This window comes from Tupaia chinensis, unplaced genomic scaffold, assembly GCF_000334495.1.
Source record: "Tupaia chinensis unplaced genomic scaffold, TupChi_1.0 Scaffold000047_1, whole genome shotgun sequence".
Lineage (NCBI taxonomy): Eukaryota > Metazoa > Chordata > Mammalia > Scandentia > Tupaiidae > Tupaia > Tupaia belangeri.
In genome coordinates, this window is record NW_006159505.1 from 5,125,258 (window position 1) to 5,144,033 (window position 18,776).

Sequence of the window (18,776 nt, forward strand, 5' to 3'; positions counted from 1 at the left end):
TAAGAGGTAATTTTTAAGTTTATATAAATGTGTTTTGAAAGGCCTTCCAACAATCAAGAAGAACTTTAGCACACCCTCTATTGTGCCCAATGAAGCACTGTAATCAACAGTAAATGGTCAGGGTAAAAGGGAGCAGTCGGGGGATTTGGGGGAAATCTTGCTACAAATATGTATGGGAAAACTATGTAATTCTTTTATAGTAATATATCGGGGAGTCAGAGGGGGGTCACTTCCCAGCAAGGCTATCACAGTCCCGGAGCGAATAGCAGGCGGCCTTGCCAACATGCTAAGTGACCCAAGCTTGTTCCATGGTCGGGGGGCGTACAGTCGCGGCCTTGCCAGCTCACTGAACCGACCGGAAGCGATGCTCAAAGGTCAAGGGGCTCAGACGGGTCCTGGAGCCCCGCCGGGTTGGACTCCTCCATTTATTGGCAGAATGAATACATGGTTCCAGTTGCATGTCTTCAGTGCCCCTATACAAGACCAAAGGTCTTGAACAAAAACTAATGGAGTTGGTGTTGTTACCATAATTAATATATAGAGCTAGTTCAAAGTCTGATTGAAACATACATATTTTACCAATTAAAACACACACACAGAGGGCCCAGCTGCAGTAGCAGAGGTGGTAGGGTGCTACTGCATAGCTAGAACTATAGGAGAGATCTGAGCTTGGATTGAGCATCCACTTGAACATGCCAGGTGCACTCAGGATCCTGGCTTGCTGAGTGGCTTGCAGTAGTATCGTGGCATAGAAGACCCTGTCAAGGATACCTAGCTTTCTCTGTGTCTCACTCTCTCACCTCTTGAAAGAGCACATGCATATGTGTGTATGACACATATATATACACACACGTATGTGTATAAAACGTATATATAAATATACACACATACACACAGATGAACTCAGATTCGGAATACAAGTCTGCCCTTTAGCTCCTATGTTTTGTGCTCTCTAGCTGATAATCTACTGTCATTCCACTTTTGTTTTTCATGCAGTTTTCCAACCCCATTATTTCAATCTACTCTCATCCATGGAATTTTGGCATGTCTTAACTTCAAAATGCTGTGGATCTTATTGATTGTCATGGGTGTTTTCTTTTTCCTAATCTTGTGTTTTCAGACATGCCTAATTCAATTGAGATCCCAGATTGCAACATACTATCTTAACTAAAGGAAGTTAGAAAAAAATATATAATAATGAAGTAGAACAATAAGGTATTAATGACTTAGTGTAAGAAACAGCAATCATCTTTGGAATAGCTATTAAATAGAAGAGAACGAGAAGAGAATTGACATTTATAAGATACGTATAACACACAGACTATGTTAGGAGTTTTCGAACATTATTTTAATTAATCACGCAATCGCTATATGAAGCAGGTGTTATGTATTATGTAGAGGAGGAACCCGAGGCCCAGAGTAAGTGACTTGCCCAAGATCATACAGATAGTAACCAGCAAGCCTAGAGTTTCAGCCTAAGACCCTTTCACTTTTTTGCTCCTTCTCGTATACCATTTCATATATAGTCATGCACTGCATAATGCCGTTTTGGTTAATGACACACTGCATATGTGATGGTGGTCCCATTAGGTACTGTATAGTACAGGTGTATGGTAGGATGTACCATCTAGGTTTGTGTAAGTGTGCTCTATGATGCTTGAACAACGACTAAGTCACCTACAGTGCATTTCCTTCTTTCTTTTTTTATTTTTTTTAAGGTTTTTGCCATATGATGAGTATGCTCTCTGGAGAAATACAGAGAGGGGAAGTGAGAAATCACCCTGCAGGGGGATTGGCCACATTACAATCCTTTGTCCTCCAGTCTCCACTCGGGATTTCGGGCATGCACACACACGTGCCTGGCATGATTTTCAAGTTGCTGGATATGGGACTTGAACTGTACTTAGCCATGTGGAAGTTCATCACCTTTACCACCATGCTACCTGCTGGCCCCTAACCATGTATTTCTCCAAACTTATCCCAATTGTTGCTAGACCTGACTGCCTTTTTTTTTTTTTTTTTTTTTTTAAGGTTCTAGGCTGCATGCGCTTGCCAGAGAGCATTCTCACTTTCCAGGGGCATGGCCACACCTCAATCCCTTTTCCTCTTGGGATTTTGGGCATGCATGCACATGTGCCCAACCTGATTTTTAAGCCACTGAGTCCAGTGCTCCAACCGTGGTCAGCCATGTGGAAATCCAGTGCTTTAACCACCATGCCACCTGCTGGCCCTGACCTGATTATATTTTAAGTTAATGTTTTATTAGATTATATTTGAGTCAAGATTTTTGGAAGTACGCTAAATAGTTAATGTGAAAGAATGGCCGTTAGAACATAGAAGATCACCCTGTTTTATAACCTTGTCATAGCCTTTGGAACAGCTAATTGATTTGATGAGGTAGTTTTGAATTACAACCTGTTCAAAGATTAGTAGCACCAGAGAGTAATATTTAGATAGCCAATGGAGCTTTCATTTGCCAAATCTCTTGATAGAAATTTTAACACATCTGGGACCAGCAGTGGGCATAATGGCTATGTCACTGGACTCCCATGTAGTTGACCACGGTTTGAATCCCAGACCTGGTGGTTTAAACTCACACTGGACGCGTGTGCGTGCGTGCCCCAGATCCCGAGAGGAGAATGGAGGAGAAGGGATTGCGGTGTGGCCATCCCCCCTGAGGAGTGATTTTTCACTTTCTGTCTCTCTATCTCTGTCTTTCTGGTGAGCACATGCGCCCTATAGCAAAAACCTCTCAAAAAAATAAATAAATAAACACATCTAAAATAATTGTGCTAGGGTTTTTGTGTACTCTAGTACAGTTGCAACAAAATTTTTCTTGCCTACCAAGAAAAAAGAAATTGTGTTCTTGTTCTCTTGTGTGAAGTTAAAGAAAGTGTTCCTCAGCCAGTCTGACTCCCAAACACACGCATACCCGTTGTATGTACTTCCCTGCTTCTGAGCTGTGCGTAGTCTTCCCTCCATCTCCGCTGACTCGCTTCCTCTCGTGCTGCTGGCTGCTCAGCTCAGCTCCCTGTCTGTCACTTTGTGGCTTAGGTCCTAACACCTCATGAAAACTTTTCTACAGGGATGTCTCCATAAAAATTGAAAAAATAAAAAATAAAAAACAAGAGAATATGGATTGTACCGCAATTTACAACTTAATTCCACCAAAAAAAAAAAAAAAATGTGTTCACAGCTGTGCACCTGGCATGATGTTAGGTGCTGGGCATTTAACAATCACTAAAATATATTCTCAGCCATGAAAGCATTTATAGTCTTACTGTAAGTTTAGCATAGGGACTGTGAGAGTAAAATATTTCATCTCTGTGCCTCCATTTCTTCACCTGTAATATGGAGATAATAATAGTACATGCTTCGGGGCTAGCAGATGGTGCTGGACTCCCACATGGCCAACCATGGTTCAAGTCCCAGACCCGATGGCTTGGAGGTCACTTCGGTTGGAGATCACATCGGGCATGTGTGCCCAAAATACCCAGAGGAGAGTGGAGGAGAAGGGATTGTGGCATGGCCATCCTCCCCTGGAGGGTGATTTCTTACTTTCCCTCTCTCTGTCTCTCTCCAGCGAGCACATGCTCCCTATTGCAAAACCTTAAAAACAAAAACAAAAACTTAGATGTAGAAGTTTTTTAATTAACCAAAACAAAAGTGAACCTTGCAATTAACTTTCTGTTTATAAAAAAATTATATTGGACCTGGCCCTGTGGTATAGCAGTTAAGGAAGCTGAATCCCACATGGCTGACCACAGTTCAAATTCTGGCCCTGATAGCTTGAAAGCACTCCAGGTGGTCCAGCACACACAGTTGTGTGTGCATAGGCCCACCCAAAATCCTGATGGAAGGCAGAAAGGGATTGCAATGTGACCACACCCCTCTGGGGTATGCTTCTCTTTCTCTGTTGAGCTCATATGCCCTCTGGCAATTAAAAATAAATCCTGCTGGTATTTTTACTAGGATCATAGTAAATGTGTAGATTTGTATATAGAGGAATGTCATCTTTATAATAACAAATATTAATATCCAAAAATAAGGTATTAGTTTCTACTTATTTAGGTTTTTTTATAGGTCTTAACTTTTATCTGATGAATCTTATCTAATTGCTATTAACCATTCTCCTAGTAGTGAACATCTTTGTCTTATTTATGTTGTGATTTTTTTGACTTGTGACCATTATACTTGAAAAGGATTATTATATATAGTATGTTGTACTTTCCCATTTTGATGAACAAGGTCACTTAAAAGAGACTTTCGTTCTGTTCTGAACCAGTTACTTTCTTTCTTTTTGGTGGTGGTGGGGGTAGAGGTGGGTTCTGATGTGAATTCCATAAACTTGAACATTCTAATTTGACTTTTGTCTTGACAGAAATCTTTCAGACTATTTTAGAGGCCCATAATCTATGAAGAACAAAATTTCAGATTTCTAAAAGGAAATAAAATGGGGGGTTGGGGGGGTCCTTCCCTTCTCTGGCCTCTCTTCCTAAGTAGATAACTATGGGGAGGTATCCCCCAGCATCTGCCCAGTGTCCACTGCAGTCGGCTACTTGTGGCAGTGGTGAGATGTGCTAGACACTGCTAGGCAACCCAGGTTTGATTTCCTACTCACCCTAAAAAAAGCCAGACCATCAGCAGGTGGTGTGATGGTTAAAGCATTCGGTCCCGCTTAGCTGTTTGAATCCTGAACCCGGTAGCCCGAGAAACACCAGGCGTGTGTACGTGTGTGCTCAGGGTCCCTAGGGGAGAATGGAGGGAAAGGGATTGAGGCATGACCCTCCCCTGTAGGGAGTGATTTCTCATTTTCCCTCTCTGTCTGTCTCTGGCGAGCACACGTGCCCTATCGCAAAAAAAAAAAAAAAAATTAAAAAAAAAAAAGATCAGGCCTGGTGGTACACACCTTTGATCCCAACGGCTTAGGGCACATGATTGGTGAGACTCTGTCTTGAAATAAACACCTCTTACCCACCCACACAGGCACCCCACACAGAGATACTATTTAATAACTAACAAACCTCTGTGCTCTTATTTAGGACTCTCTACGTTGTGCCTGACACACAGCAGATACACAAAAATGCTTATTGGAAGTGCTAACTGAAGTTCCACAAATGCTCTCCTCTGGTCTCTACCCATCTAAATATTATCTGTCTGTCAAGGAATTGCTCAGTCTATTGATACGTTCTCCCCATGAATTCACCCCTAATATCTTCAGGGAAAATGCCGAAGTCTCTATTCATTTTCTATTGCTTTGTCACAGATTACCACAAATTTAGCAGCTTAAACAGCGCCCAATTTTATCTCACACTTCAGAGATCAGAAGTCTGGGTTTCTCTCTCAGGGTCTCATAAGGCCAAAGTTAAGGCACTGGGCAGCCTGGGCTCTTATCTGGAGCCTCTAGGGAATAATCTACTCCCCGCTGATTTAAATTATTGGCAGAATTGAGTTCCTTGCAGCTGTAGGTCTGAGTTTCCCATGTACTTGCTGGCTGTCAGCCAGAGGCCACTCTTTGCTCCTCGAGGTCATACACGGTCCTTCTTGATGGCCCCTCTATCTTCTAAACAACAATGCCCATCAGTTCCTTCTCATACTTCAGATCTCCCTGACTTGTCCTCCTTCCACCAGCCAGAGAAAACTCTGCTTTTAAAGGGTTCTTGTGATGAAGTAGGCCCCACCAAGATTATCTCCTTTTCTGGTAAACCGAAGTGCTAATAGGAAGGGAGTGAAGTTCATCTTAACAGTCTGCCTACTATCCCACCCTCCAAACTCTCACAGATGATTATGCTTTCTAGGTTCACTTCATTATTCTCTGTTAAGACATAACCCCTTCAGGATGGAGTTCATGGCTGAATCATTTTGTGATAGCCCCATCACACCTTGTGAGTAGTAGGTATTTGGTGTATATCTAACAAATTTTCATGAAATAATTTGTGAGCTCAGTTGGTGATTAAAATGATTTTGAAACAGATTGTAAGAGTATCTGGCCACTCGGAAGACCAATATGGACTTGAGAGTTTTGTTTTGTTTTATTTGAAACTACATTTATTTGTGATCATACAGAGACTAAACAGTGCACACATGGGCTTAAAATAGAGTTTGTCTATTACACTCAAGTGAGGTCAGAGGAATTCCACAACAGACTTAGAAGTCATGAAGTGGCTGTTATAGTAAAATTACTATTTTAAGAGAAAAATCATTAATGAGAGAAAAGAGCATTCTGGAAAACTGTGTTCCATTGAAGGCACCTCATTACCAAATTCTTAAAGGGAAACTGGAGGGAGTTCAGAGACATAAAGAATGATTAAGAGGCTGTAGGGATTAACTAACAAGAGAAGATTTTAAAAGACTAAATATGCATAGTTTAGTTGAACAACAGCTGGGTAAAGATGTAACAATTGTCCAAGTCCTGAAATCAAGAGGTGGAATGTGTTGCTCTCATAGAGTCAAGGGTCTCTTTTCTAAGTGTTGGAATTTAATGAGGAGTAAGAATTCTAACCAGCTCATAAGCAATATTTAGCCTGTGTGCTGCAACGTACACTTTCAGAGTTTGTGAGAAACACGTTCACCCATCCAATACCAAAGAATGGACTTGGAGACATGAGGTATGGTGAAGGGAGACTTTAATTGGGGTCTAGCAAGATTGGGTGTCTGATGGGCAGGCATGCCAGAAATGGTTACAACAAGCTATTTATTCCCTAGTGCACAAGTCCCTCCCCTGGTTCCTCATTGGCTGAGTACTATGGGGTGTAAATTGTATTAGTCTCTTATTAGGTATTTATTGTCCCATTCCCTCTCTTGCCTGACTGAAAAGCATAGGCTCAGGACAAGCCCATGAGAAAGGCCTGCCAAATATCCTGAGGAGGGAGAAGAACCAGCCACCATCTTGTTCTCAAGGGCACCCTGTTGTGTTTGGGTTTTGTTTGTTCAGGAACTTTCCAGGAATGTGTAGTGTACTTCCTGGGATTGCCACATCTCCAAGCTGCTTAAGCAACTTTTGCTGAGCTGTTCTTGAAAATGAATCACTTACGCTATTTTCTTACTAATTCTTTTTCAAATCTGAAATTCTCTATCTGCTACCTGGGAAATTTCTGGTAGTTCCTTAACCTCCTACACTTTGTCAAGGGTAGACTGGGAATTATGCCACCTACCTCACAGAGTTATTATGAAGATTAAATGAAGTGACATGAGTAAACAGTTAAGTTCCATGCCTGGCACAGATTCCAAATCAATTAAAAAAAAAAAAAGTAACTGCTATTGATTCTACTATTATCATCATCATTCTTAGCTAGTTAAGAGTTCAAAGTGATATGGTTCAGACAAACCTGGATGCAAATTCAAACCCCACCATTTAACTACTTCTAACATCAGCTTCTTCAACCATAAGAGCTAGTTATAATGAGGAGTGTTTTCATTGTCATTAGCACCATCATTACTCTGCCATAGAATCTGGCCAAAAGCCTAGATACATTCAAATTATTTCTAATTGTTCCTTGTTATAAACAGTGCTATATACGTATCTGCATTTCTGTCACCACCCACGCACACAGAATTCAGTGATTATTTGATCACTTGTTTAATTGAATTAAGTAATTTTTACTAATTGTCTTGTCAGGTATCCGTGGTCACCACTGCACAGTGCTAGGAAGGTGCCAGAATTTGTGTAATCAAAATAGGTTTAAATGTATTTTTTATTTAAACCTACCTAGATTTATCTGACACCTGGATTTATCCAGTTTTTTTAAAAGAGTTCTCGCACTTCTAACTACATTTGTGTGTGTGTGTGTCTCCTCCACATACCAGTGCTCCCCATGGCTTCTCATTGCATATAGGATTGTCTTATTGCAGTAAACGGAGTCTCCTCTTGCTGAATTGAACAAAGAATTACTAACCAGCGGAAGTTATATCTAATCAGAGGGTATAAGTCAGATGTAGTAGATTTTCATGAGAATGCTGAATTTGGTCACTTTAGGGAGTAAAGCTTAGCTCGAGAGGAGTCAGGGATCCATATTGGTTCAAGCATCCATACAGGATAGTCTGGGGTAAATCAAGATACAGAGGACTATCAACATGAGGGCAGGAAGCAAAGGCCCTGTCCTCTAGACTTGCTGGACAGCATGAATATCTGCTCTGATGGACCCTACACCTGTTTGTTGGCTCATACAACCTTTTGCCTAGAGAGAACATAACCCTTCTTTGGTGACTATTAATTAAATTGAATGCAGCTGCTGCCAAGGTTATGCCTTACCTGCCTTTCACAAATGTTCAGTTCTGCTTGCTTGTGAGTTACTGACCCTCTTTAGCAACTCACAAGCATTGACAATGTTAGAGACCACACTTCAAGACCACGTTAACTCCGGAGTTGCATCAGTATAGTGGTGCTTCCAGTTGCTTTCTGGCCAATGTAAGATTCTAAGCAAAGCACCATCTTAATTATTTTAGTATGACAGATTTTATAATAATAAGCTTGGCTCAAATACAACGTTGGCCTCATAAATATAACAAAGCAACATGTGATAGAAAGAAAAGAGCCTCTGGTTAGAACTCAGCAAACTTAGATTCTCATCCCTGGACTCAACCTGTTCATCTTACAGGCCCTTTAATCTCTCACTTACATTACAAGGTGAATGAAGCAGGCTAAATACTTTCAAAGGAGCCATTCAGCTCTAATATTAATTCTGTAATTCTAAGAGCAGTTGCTGGTATGACTGGAAGGAGGAAGGCAAGAAAGTTTTCTGCTTCCTAAGAAGAGTTTTAAAGAGTTGACTTTTAGGCCTCAAACCTGAGGATGGTAGGCCCAATAGTGGCCTTTGTTTATGTCTATTTGGGAAAAGACTGGCACGTGTTTATTAGATGGAGTTGGAAGTATTTAGATGGTTCTTGCAACCAGAGGCCCATAATCGCATTGTTTTACTTTTCCTTCGAGGTATGTATTGCAATAACTCTCTGTAAAAAAATGACCTTATTACTCATGTTAAATATTCTGTAAGTAGATTTTCCATATCTTTGAAAGAGTTGGACTTTCTTCTGGGAAGGCAGATTTCATTTTTGACATGGCGGTGCCCTTTTTTTTTAAAAACTCATAATCTAGTTCCTTTCATGTCAGTGAAACCTTAGTATTTAAAACTGAATGGAAATATTGGTAACTAGTTCTACAGAGATTTTCGACCGCATAAGCAAAATCCTGAAGTTGTCTTTGATGTAAATATGCGTTTTTAATTTCTTACTTTTCAGTTCCTGTAGATCAGTTCTCTTTGTAGTCAAACTCATTGTAATCCCATCACAAAAGTGTTGATCTTTCAGTAACCTTTATTGAAGCATTGTATTAATTCACATTCCCTCACGGTAACAGACGGTTTGTATCAACCATATCATGCAGCTTAGCTCAAGCCCCATATGGAACTAATAAGTCGTGCAATAAGTGGCCTTGTGTAGACGAATGTAGTTTGAAAGTGTATGTGTGTGAGTGTGTGTGCGTGTTGTCTAAACTGAATTTCTTCTCTGCCAAAACCTAAATGACAAAATGATCCCCGAACCCCCAGAGTCTTTCCTGGCCTAGAGAAATTATGTGTTTAAAAAATAAAAATAAAATTGAGCACTTTGATATTAAATTAGACCTCTCAGCTCCAAAGGAAGATGCTCATTGAGTACAAGAACTTAACGTTTATTTCTCAGAAGTACAGTCATACTTTATTTTTAAATCAGCTCTCCAGAGCTGCAAACCCTCTAAGCTAGGCGGCATAGCAGCCTTTATCACCATGTATGAATGAGTTAATTACAACTGTAAAAGCTCTCACTTCATCGTTGATCTGTTTTATTTGGTGAAATTCAGAGTGAACGTATAGTGATCTTAGGTGCAGCCGGCCTGTGGCTTTGCAACAAAATACCGTATTTTTTATACAAAATGGGGGTGCAGGAGAGAAGGCAGTTAATGGCTGGCATGGCTCTAGCTGTCTGTTGTAGTCTAAATGTAATCTTTCCTCTGGTTTTCTTTCTTTTTGCTTGTTCCAGGTATTATACAGCCAGATCGTCTTGATTATTTTAGTATGAGGATTTTCTTTTGCTGGTAGACAATGCCATTTGTTAGTTTTCCCAGGGAAACCACTGGACGTAGCTTTCCCCACGTCTCATCTAATTTGCTATCTCTATGTGGTTTTGACTTTGGTTGCCTTCTAGCCATGGAGTTGAACAAGAATTTAATCGTTTCTGTGGAGTCCTAAATCAATCGGAGTATCGCTGAAATTCAAGCTAATTGAAACCAAAATTCCCCTAAAAACGGTTTCAGTCTTTGGGTGGTAGTGCAGTAGGAAGTTGTTACAAAAGGTGTTTATTTCAGAGGCTAATTCGAGGCAGTTAGACAGACCCAAAGCAATATTTTATTTGCCTGGCTTCCTTGGCATCTGCCTCTCCCAATCAGAGTCAGAAAGGGCCATATTTAAGGAAGTGTGGGATGGATAGTCGTTTTTGATGGACCCTGAAGTAAGATTTTTTAAAGAAAATAGTGCTTCAGTCTTCACAGCTGCCTCTGGAATTGACTTCCTCATTCACTCTTCAGTTTAAAACTGGAGTTGGGGGTCCAGCAGGTGGCGTGGTGGTTAAGAGCACTAGACTCCCACATGGCTGACCACAGTTTGAGTCCTGGACCTGGTGGCTTGCTTTCTCTCTCTCTCTCTCTCTCTCTCTCCCTCTCTGATCAAACTTAAATAAATAAATAAAGTTAAATAATAAAAGTAATTCTTCAAAAATAAAAATAAACCTGTAGTCAGTTCTTACTGCTGAAGAGCAAAATATGGTTGAAACTCTTCAGCTGAGTGCCGTGTGCCCTCAGCAGGATGGTTGTGGAGGTGATGGTGGTGGTTTTTGAGTCAGTCTCACCGTATCACAGTCATACTGCCTCAACCTCCCAGCTGGGATGACAGGTATGCACCACCACACCAACAAGATCTCACTGTGCTGTCCAGGCCAGCCTTCTGCCTCAAGCTCTCAAACTGCTGGGGTTACAGGTGCAAGCCACCATGCCTGGACCCTGCCTTTAGATAAGACTAGAGTCCAACCTGGGCCTCCCTTTTGTTCCCGGGTACTGTGTAAAGAGCTGTAAGGAGAATTGTTAGCCAGGATTGGAAAACTGCTTTATATTTATAGAGGGGACTTTGCCATTAACAAATTGATTATACTCATTTCAGTCACCTCCCTATTGAAATGCTACTTATTTTAAAGATAAAATAATAAAAGTTTAAACTCATAAGGATGAAGAGAACAGAGGAAATGAGACTGGGTAATAGTATTGACAACATTTTAGAAAATTACAAGTAAATAAACGAGTGGTAAAATGACTTGACGAAATAGAGAAAACTGAAACTTGCAGCCATTAAGAAGCAGTATCATTCTAACCATAGGACTCCAGAAGGATTTTGAGGTACCAAGTACTTCAAAAAGTATAGGGGCTGTCTAGAGAGCTAAAAATAGGAATATTAGGGGCCAGGCAGTGGTGTGGTGGTTAAAGTGGCTGGATCCTAGATAGCCAAGTGTGCAGTTCAAGTCCCATACCCAGTGGCTTTGAAAAGCATGCTGAGCACATGAGTGTGCATCCCCAAAATCCTGGAAGGAGAAGGGATTGTGACATGACCATACCCCCTGGGAGGTGCTTCTTACTTTTCTTCTCTCTTTATGTCTCTCTCTAGTGAATGGACATGCTATATAGCAATTTTTTTTAAATTATATTTATGTATTTTTTTGAGTGTTAGTTTACAGTCTATTGAAAGAGGAGCAAAGTACGCTTTCCTCATGCTGCTTAGCCAAGCAACTGCTCTCCCACACCCCTAGTGGAAAAATGGAGGCTTACTTTCTGAGGAAAAAAAAAGAAAAATAGAGCTCAAGGTGTCCTGAACTCTAAACTACCTGCCATGCTCAGAGTAAGTAGGAAGATACTAGGTAATTAGAAAAGCATGAGGAATTGGGGCCAGCAGGTGGCGTGGTGGTTAAGGGTTCTGGACTTCCACATGGCTGACCATGGTTCAAGTCCCAGACCTGGCGGTCTCCCTCTCTCTCTCTCTCTCTCTCTCTCTCGTCAAATAAATTAATTGAATAAATAAAGCTAAATCTTAAAAAATTATTTTAAAAAAAGAAGAAAACATGAGGTATTCTTCTATGTTTTTCTATGCAAATATGTGTTATGACTCTTCCGAGGACCCAATACTTTACTAAAAATAAGAGATTAAGTGAAAAGTCCAACATACCAACACCGAATTCCCCAACTTCTTTTTCCTACTTGACTCCCAGGATGAGATCCAGATCATACCTTCAGACAGAGCGTGGAAGACTTTCCTCGGGAAATAATAGTCTCAGCAATGAAAGCTGGTGCTGACATTTCCCTCTGAGAAAGAACTCATTTACTCATTCTGCAGCAAAGCCCTGCCCCTGACCAGTCGTCAAACACTGCCAATGCAGAGAGACAGAAAGTGAGAAATCACCCCCCTCTGCCCCCATGGGGGATGACCATGCCATAATCCCTTCTCTTGAGATTTTGGGCATGCGCACATACACACACCCAGCATGAGTTTTAAGCTCCTGGGTCCAGGACTCGAGCCATGGTCGACTACGTGGGAGTTCAGTGATGTGACCATAACACCATCTGCTGGTCCCAAATATACATTTTTTTTTAAGTCAAAAAGTTAAAAAGAATGAAAACCCAGAGATAACAGAAAATGAGAGAAGAGGAAATGAAATAATAATAATAGAAAATGACCAGAGTTCAAGGATAAGAGTTTTCTATTGAAAGGATGCACTAAGCGTCTGGCCCAATGAATGACAAGAAATTAAATGAATGAAAAAAGACTCAAAGACTTCTCACTGTGAAATTTTAGAAAAGTAAGGTTTGAAAGCTTCTAGAAAGGGGACCAGCAGTTAGCGTAATGGCTATGTCGCTGGACTCCCATGTAGTTGACCACGGTTCGAGTCCCGGACCCAGTGGCTTAAACTCACACCGGGTGCGTGTGCGTGTGTGCCCATGATCCCGAGAGGAGAATGGAGAAGAGGGGATTGGGGCATTGCCTTTCTGTCTCTTTGTCTCTCTCTTTCTGGTGAGCGCATGCGCCCTATAACAAAAACCTCTCAAAAAAAAAAAAAAGCTTCTAGAAAGAAGAATCAGCTTATATACAAAGAATCAGCAATCAGAATGTTATTAGGTTTCTCAATTTTCAAATACAAAGTTAAATGACAGTGAAGCAGTACTTTGAAAATACTGATGGAAAATTATTTTATGCCTTGATTTTTTATACCTAGGCAACTGTCATTCAACTATAAGAATGGAATAGAGATATTCTCAAATATTCAAGGTATCAAAAAGGTTACCTTCCATCACCCTTTCCCAGGAAGATATTATGGAATACATTCCCCTAAGATGATCAAAAAAGAAGATACAACATCTGGGAAACATAAGCTTCGACATAAGAAAGAAGTGAAATTTCCAGGATTGTGAGGAAGGGCACTTCTAAAAATGTAGCAACGCAGCCGGCCTCTCCAGCAGCCAGTTCAGATTGGAGTAGGGGGAGGGGGCTTCAGGAAATTCTAAGAAGACAAAGGGACTTGATGTATATATGGCAAATGAGTCAGGGTGAGAAGACTTTTAAGATTTTGTGAGCGTTTGTGGAATATTTAGTGTTAGGCACGTAGAAAATCCCAACAGGTGAAGAAAAAAAATGGCAGTTATCACTTTTCAGAAAAACACAAAGAAGTACAAATAAAATAATATAGTCCATGATTCCGTAATGAACAGTATTTGTGTATGTGTGTGATGCGGTAAACACTAAGTACTGATTTAACAAAATAATGTGCTATTGGGGGCCAACCAGTGGCACAGTTAGACCCAGATGGAAATAATCCCGGGTTCATGTTCTGGGACCTTCTGAGCAAATCAGGTGAACACACAGGCCTGTGATCCAGGCCAGCCGAGGCTGTGGGCAGATTGCTGGTTGAAGGGCCTATTGTCGGGGGATGCCTCTCTCTGTCTATCTATCTCTCATGGGAGAAAGAAAGAAAAGTTTTAAAAAATTGTAATATTGAATATATTGAGAGGATGAGGAAGAAAAGTATGTGTGGGAGGGTGGAGAGTCACAGACTCATTCTGTAGTAAAAAGTCTGTAGATAACGTATGGTAGAGAGGATAAAATATTCGTATGAGAAATAAAGGTGTATGAAGCAAAATTCTCATTTTTCATAGTAGGAAACAGTGGATGAAGTCTAAAACTGGGGGGCGGGGGGAGATAAGAAATATTAATGTAAGGATATTATTAAAAGATTTGAAGGTAAAGAAGAAACAGCCAAAAGTGGTTGCCACTGAAGAGTAGAAAACTGCTATATTTTTATTACCAACCTTATAGAATTTAGACTTGTTAAAGAGTACGTGTACTTTATTCATTAAACTTAAATTAAGAAATATATATTATGTGTACTTTTCTCTTTTTAGTTCTCTATGTTGCAAATTAAAAAGGAGATATGGTAGAAAGGCGGCATGGTGGTTAAGGCATTGCATTCCCACGTGGCTGACCATGGTTCAAATCCCAGACCTGGTGGCTTGAAACTCGTGCAGGGCACGTGTGCGTTTATGTCCAAAATTCCAAGAAGAGAATGGAGGAAAATGAATTGCAGCATGGCCATCCCCGCCCCCCAGCCCCCCGGGGGTGGTTTCTCACTTTCCCTTTCTCTGACTTTCTCAGCGAGTATGTGCACCACATGGCAAACATCTTAAAAAAAGAAGAAACAAAAAAAAGAAAGAAAGAAAGAAAAGGGAATTCTATCCTCAGCTCTGTACTTCTCAGCTTTGTGATAGTGAGCTGACACTTAACCGTTCTGAATCTTAGTTTCTTCATTTATAAAAGGAAGGAGGTTGGAAAGGTCATCTCCAGGGTCTCTTCAAGCTATGAAATCCTAAGATTCTCTGATAAAAATAGTAGTGCTATTCAGCCGATGAAGAGTTAAGACCTGGGTAGAGGCTTAACATCCCTACATTTTCCTTGTCTGGTTGAAACCAGACTTGGAGAGAAAATTTCACTGTGGTCTCTAAAAAGAATTCAAAACCCACCTTCCACTGCGGAGCCCGGGGCAGGCAATTGGCAATGTGCAGGCTCAGAAACACAGAGCTTGGTGTTATTTCAGTATGATTTTTTTTGATATTTAATATTTTTTAGTATGAATCACAGGTGAAATTTCCATGCCATGTGTAAACAATTTTGCCTTTTTATTGAAACAATGAATTCAGGAATGTCATATTGGGATATCAGCCATTTTGCTTTTATCAATGTATAGGGGGAAATGCTTTTATATTAATACAAGAAATGATGTCATTTAATATGGGGTAGATCTTATAAGTCAAGGTCTGCAAATCTCAGGAGGTGATTTAGGTCACCAAGCCAGGCTTGAAACAAGCTTGAATATTTTTCCTCTGTCTTCTCAAGTACCATTACCAAGGTTCTTAGACTTATGGATAGTCTGTAGAGAAGCCTTGTTTGTGAAAAGATGCCCTAATAATACCTTTGTCATTGAACCATGTGGCCTTAGGGAATTTACACTGTCTTGCTGGGCTTCAGTTCCCTATCTGCAAAAGAAAAGGCCTAGTTTAAATAATTTTCAAGATAAAGGACCTTTAAGTTTAACACTGTATGTTTCTGCCTACTTTTTTTTTCTTTTTTTCTTTTTTTTGAGAGGTTTTTGCTATAGGGCGCATGCGCTCGCCAGACAGAGAGAGACAGAGAGATAGAAAGTGAGAAATCACCCCCCAGAGGGGATGGCCATGCCGCAATCCCTCCTCCTCCATTCTCCTCTCGGGATCTTGGGCATGCACGCACACGCGCCCGGCGTGAGTTTAAGCCACCATGTCCGGGACTTGAACCGCGGCCGACTATGTGGGAGTCCAGCGACATAGCCATTATGCTAACTGCTGGTCCCCCTGTTTCTGCCTTCTTACTGGATGGGTGTATTCATTCAGACCATTCAAGAGACCCAGTTAGATTTGGGGTATTGAGAACTCCTTCTCTGTTAAGTACCACTCACTCCCAGGGAAAAATTAATTGAATACTCATTGCAATCAAAAGGAAAATTTCTTTTCTTTTTTTTTTTTTTAAGAGATTTTTACTATAGGGTGCATGCACTCACCAGAAAGACAGAGAGAGAGACAGACAAAAAGCGAGAAATCACCCCTCAGGGGGGATGGCCACGCCGCAATCTTCTCCTCCATCCTCCTCTCGGGATCTTGGGCACGCACGCACACGTGCCTGATGTGAGTTTAAGCACCGGGTCCAGGACTCGAACCGCGGTCAACTACATGGGAGTCCAGCGACATAGCCATTATGCTAACTGCTGATCCCACAGAAGGAAAACTTTTCTCATTGGTAGTAGCTTTATTTTTTAAGAGAGGAAATGTTAAAAAGTTTGACTTAGCCACTCTTAAATTTAAGTGCTGTAAAAGGAAGAGGGCCTTGAGACCGTACATTTGTATACAGTATACAATTGATAAAGTTTATAAACTTTCTTCGTATGTAGTATGTCATGCGAAGGACATTTCCAGGGCTGTGCTGTCCACTCACTGTGGATTCAACGTATAAACGAGCATGTGTGTTCATAGGTACAAGCACTGAGCACTCAGCTCAGCTACTCATTATGGTCAGTTAAGGAATAATGGTGATAATTCAGACAGAGTGAGAAGGTGAAGGCCAGACAGACAAAAACCCTTAAGCAAGTTACCCAAGATGCACAGAAGAATACTGGACTTTAGAAAACTGGTCTCTGGAGACCAGGTAGTGGCACAGTGAAACACAGCTGGACCTACATGGGAGAGGTCCAGGTTCACGCCCTAGGGCCTCTCTAAGCACACCAGGTGTATGCGTCTGCGCCTGTGATCTGAGGCCAGCTGAGACTGGGTGGATCGTGGTGTGAAGACCGTGTTGGAGTGCCTATCTTTTTGTTTCTCTCTCTTTCTTAAGAAATAAACTTAAAAAAAAATTTTTTTTTTTAAAGAAAAGAGAAAATCAGTGTCTGGCAGAGATAAGTGAAGGGTGAATCTACCCTTAAGCTCGAAGTTTCCTCATACCAGCTTTCCAGCCGTGTGCTCTGGTTCTAGATAAAGAGGAGAGAGGCACCCAACAGACACGCCCATGGTGCCTGTCAAAGGTGACTTGCTACTTATTTGTGTAATAAGCATTGACTGAGTACCAGCACTATTCCAGACTCTCCGGGATCAGAGATGATTAGAAGATGGTCCTCTCCCTTGTTTATTACACAAAGGCAAGGGCCAATGAAAGAAGGGAAGCCGCCAGTGTCTAAAATGAATACTGGCTTTATGGTATGTCTTAGAGCTGATGTTAGCAAACCCTACCAGGGTCTGGGAGTAGAAAAGAAGACTAGAAACAGGGGTCTTTGAATATCTTGGTTCCAGTTACTCGTATTGGTCTTCTCCAAGTTTATGGGGCCAGGGAGTTGGAGACAAAGACGTTTTTATATATCATCCCAGACGAGTGGTCGATGTGGGGATCATACCTTCCCTCTTTTAGAATTAAAGAAGAAAACAAAACAAACTTGTGCATGGGTTCGTTTTTCTGAAGTATGGCCTAGAATCTGCCAGAATGTCTTTTAATGCCATTCTTCACCTTTGCAGCTGAGATATCAACATGGACTGGGGACGCCAGACTTGAGGCAGACCCTTCCAAACCTGAAAAACTTCATGGAGCATGGACTGATGGTCAGGTGGTGAGTACCTGTTTCTCTGAAAACCGTAAAGCTGACATGTGGATTGGGATCCTGAGGACTTTTCCTGCCTTGTGCTGTTGCTCCACGCCCACCTTCTGGGTTTTCCTCTGTAGCGAGACAGCTGAAGGGAAGGAAAGGCAGCACTCACCCTTGTGTAGATCAGTGCCCCTCCTGACCAAGCAGGATGCAGCATCCCAGGTGGGTGGTGTGGGCAGAGCGGCATCGTTCAGACATTGGGAAGCAGGCCGGCAGAGATACTTGAGTGCGTTGCTGAGACAGACTGGCGGGGAGTCAGTATGATTCCTGGGAGGCAGACACAGAGCCCCCAGGACTTGTTCAGAAAGCAAGAGAAGGAAAGACCAGAGAACAAGTTCAGGGTGGTGGCTGTCAGAGTTAAGGGAGAGAAGCAGACAAGAAGGCGGCCAGGTCGTCAGGAGCAGGAGGGGTACATCAAAATGCTTCTGATACTTGGGGTCAGTGCCTGGGTACTGTAAGGGCAGGCTGCTGCCTGAAGGGCTTTGTCAGGATAAGCATGATCCTTTTAACAAAAGAACTAGAGAAGGCAAGTCTGATACAAAGACGTTAGATTGATGCACTTGACTTTAAACAGAAAGCTGTTGGCTCTAGCCATTTAGTGGTTCCTGAAGTTAGAATCCTTGGGTGATGGGCAACAACTCACAAAGTCACGTGAGTGGAAACCAGGCCCTTCTGTTAGACAGCTGGGAGCAGCATGGTCTCTCATAAAGAACGCTGGCTCCTGATCCCAGATCTTTTTCTAATCTGTTATATGGATTTGAAATCCTACCTCTCTGAAATTTTATTTCCTCTTCTGTAATCCTGCCCTGTTCATCTCACCAGTTTGTTGTGAGGATGAAATGAGGTGTTAGATGGAAAAACTATTTCAGGGTTAGGGAGAAGGCACAATATTGGTTTTATTTTCTTCTGTGCCGTAAGGATAGCCTTTGAGGATAATGAAAAAGCCACATCTATGGTCAGTCTGGGCTTTGAAATTTGTAGTTTTGTCCTGTATGATC

The 18,776-nt window shown here is 41.5% G+C and overlaps 1 protein-coding gene across 1 annotated transcript in view; it reads left to right on the forward strand.

The window, feature by feature from the left end:
• The window catches only part of UVRAG (UV radiation resistance associated), a 309,776-nt gene that overhangs the window by 260,554 nt on the left and 30,446 nt on the right, over positions 1 to 18,776 (forward strand). Inside the window, exon 14 of the mRNA XM_006141150.3 lies at positions 17,651 to 17,742. Coding sequence (XP_006141212.1) covers positions 17,651 to 17,742 — 92 coding nt within the window. The remainder of the gene's footprint in view (positions 1 to 17,650; positions 17,743 to 18,776) is intronic.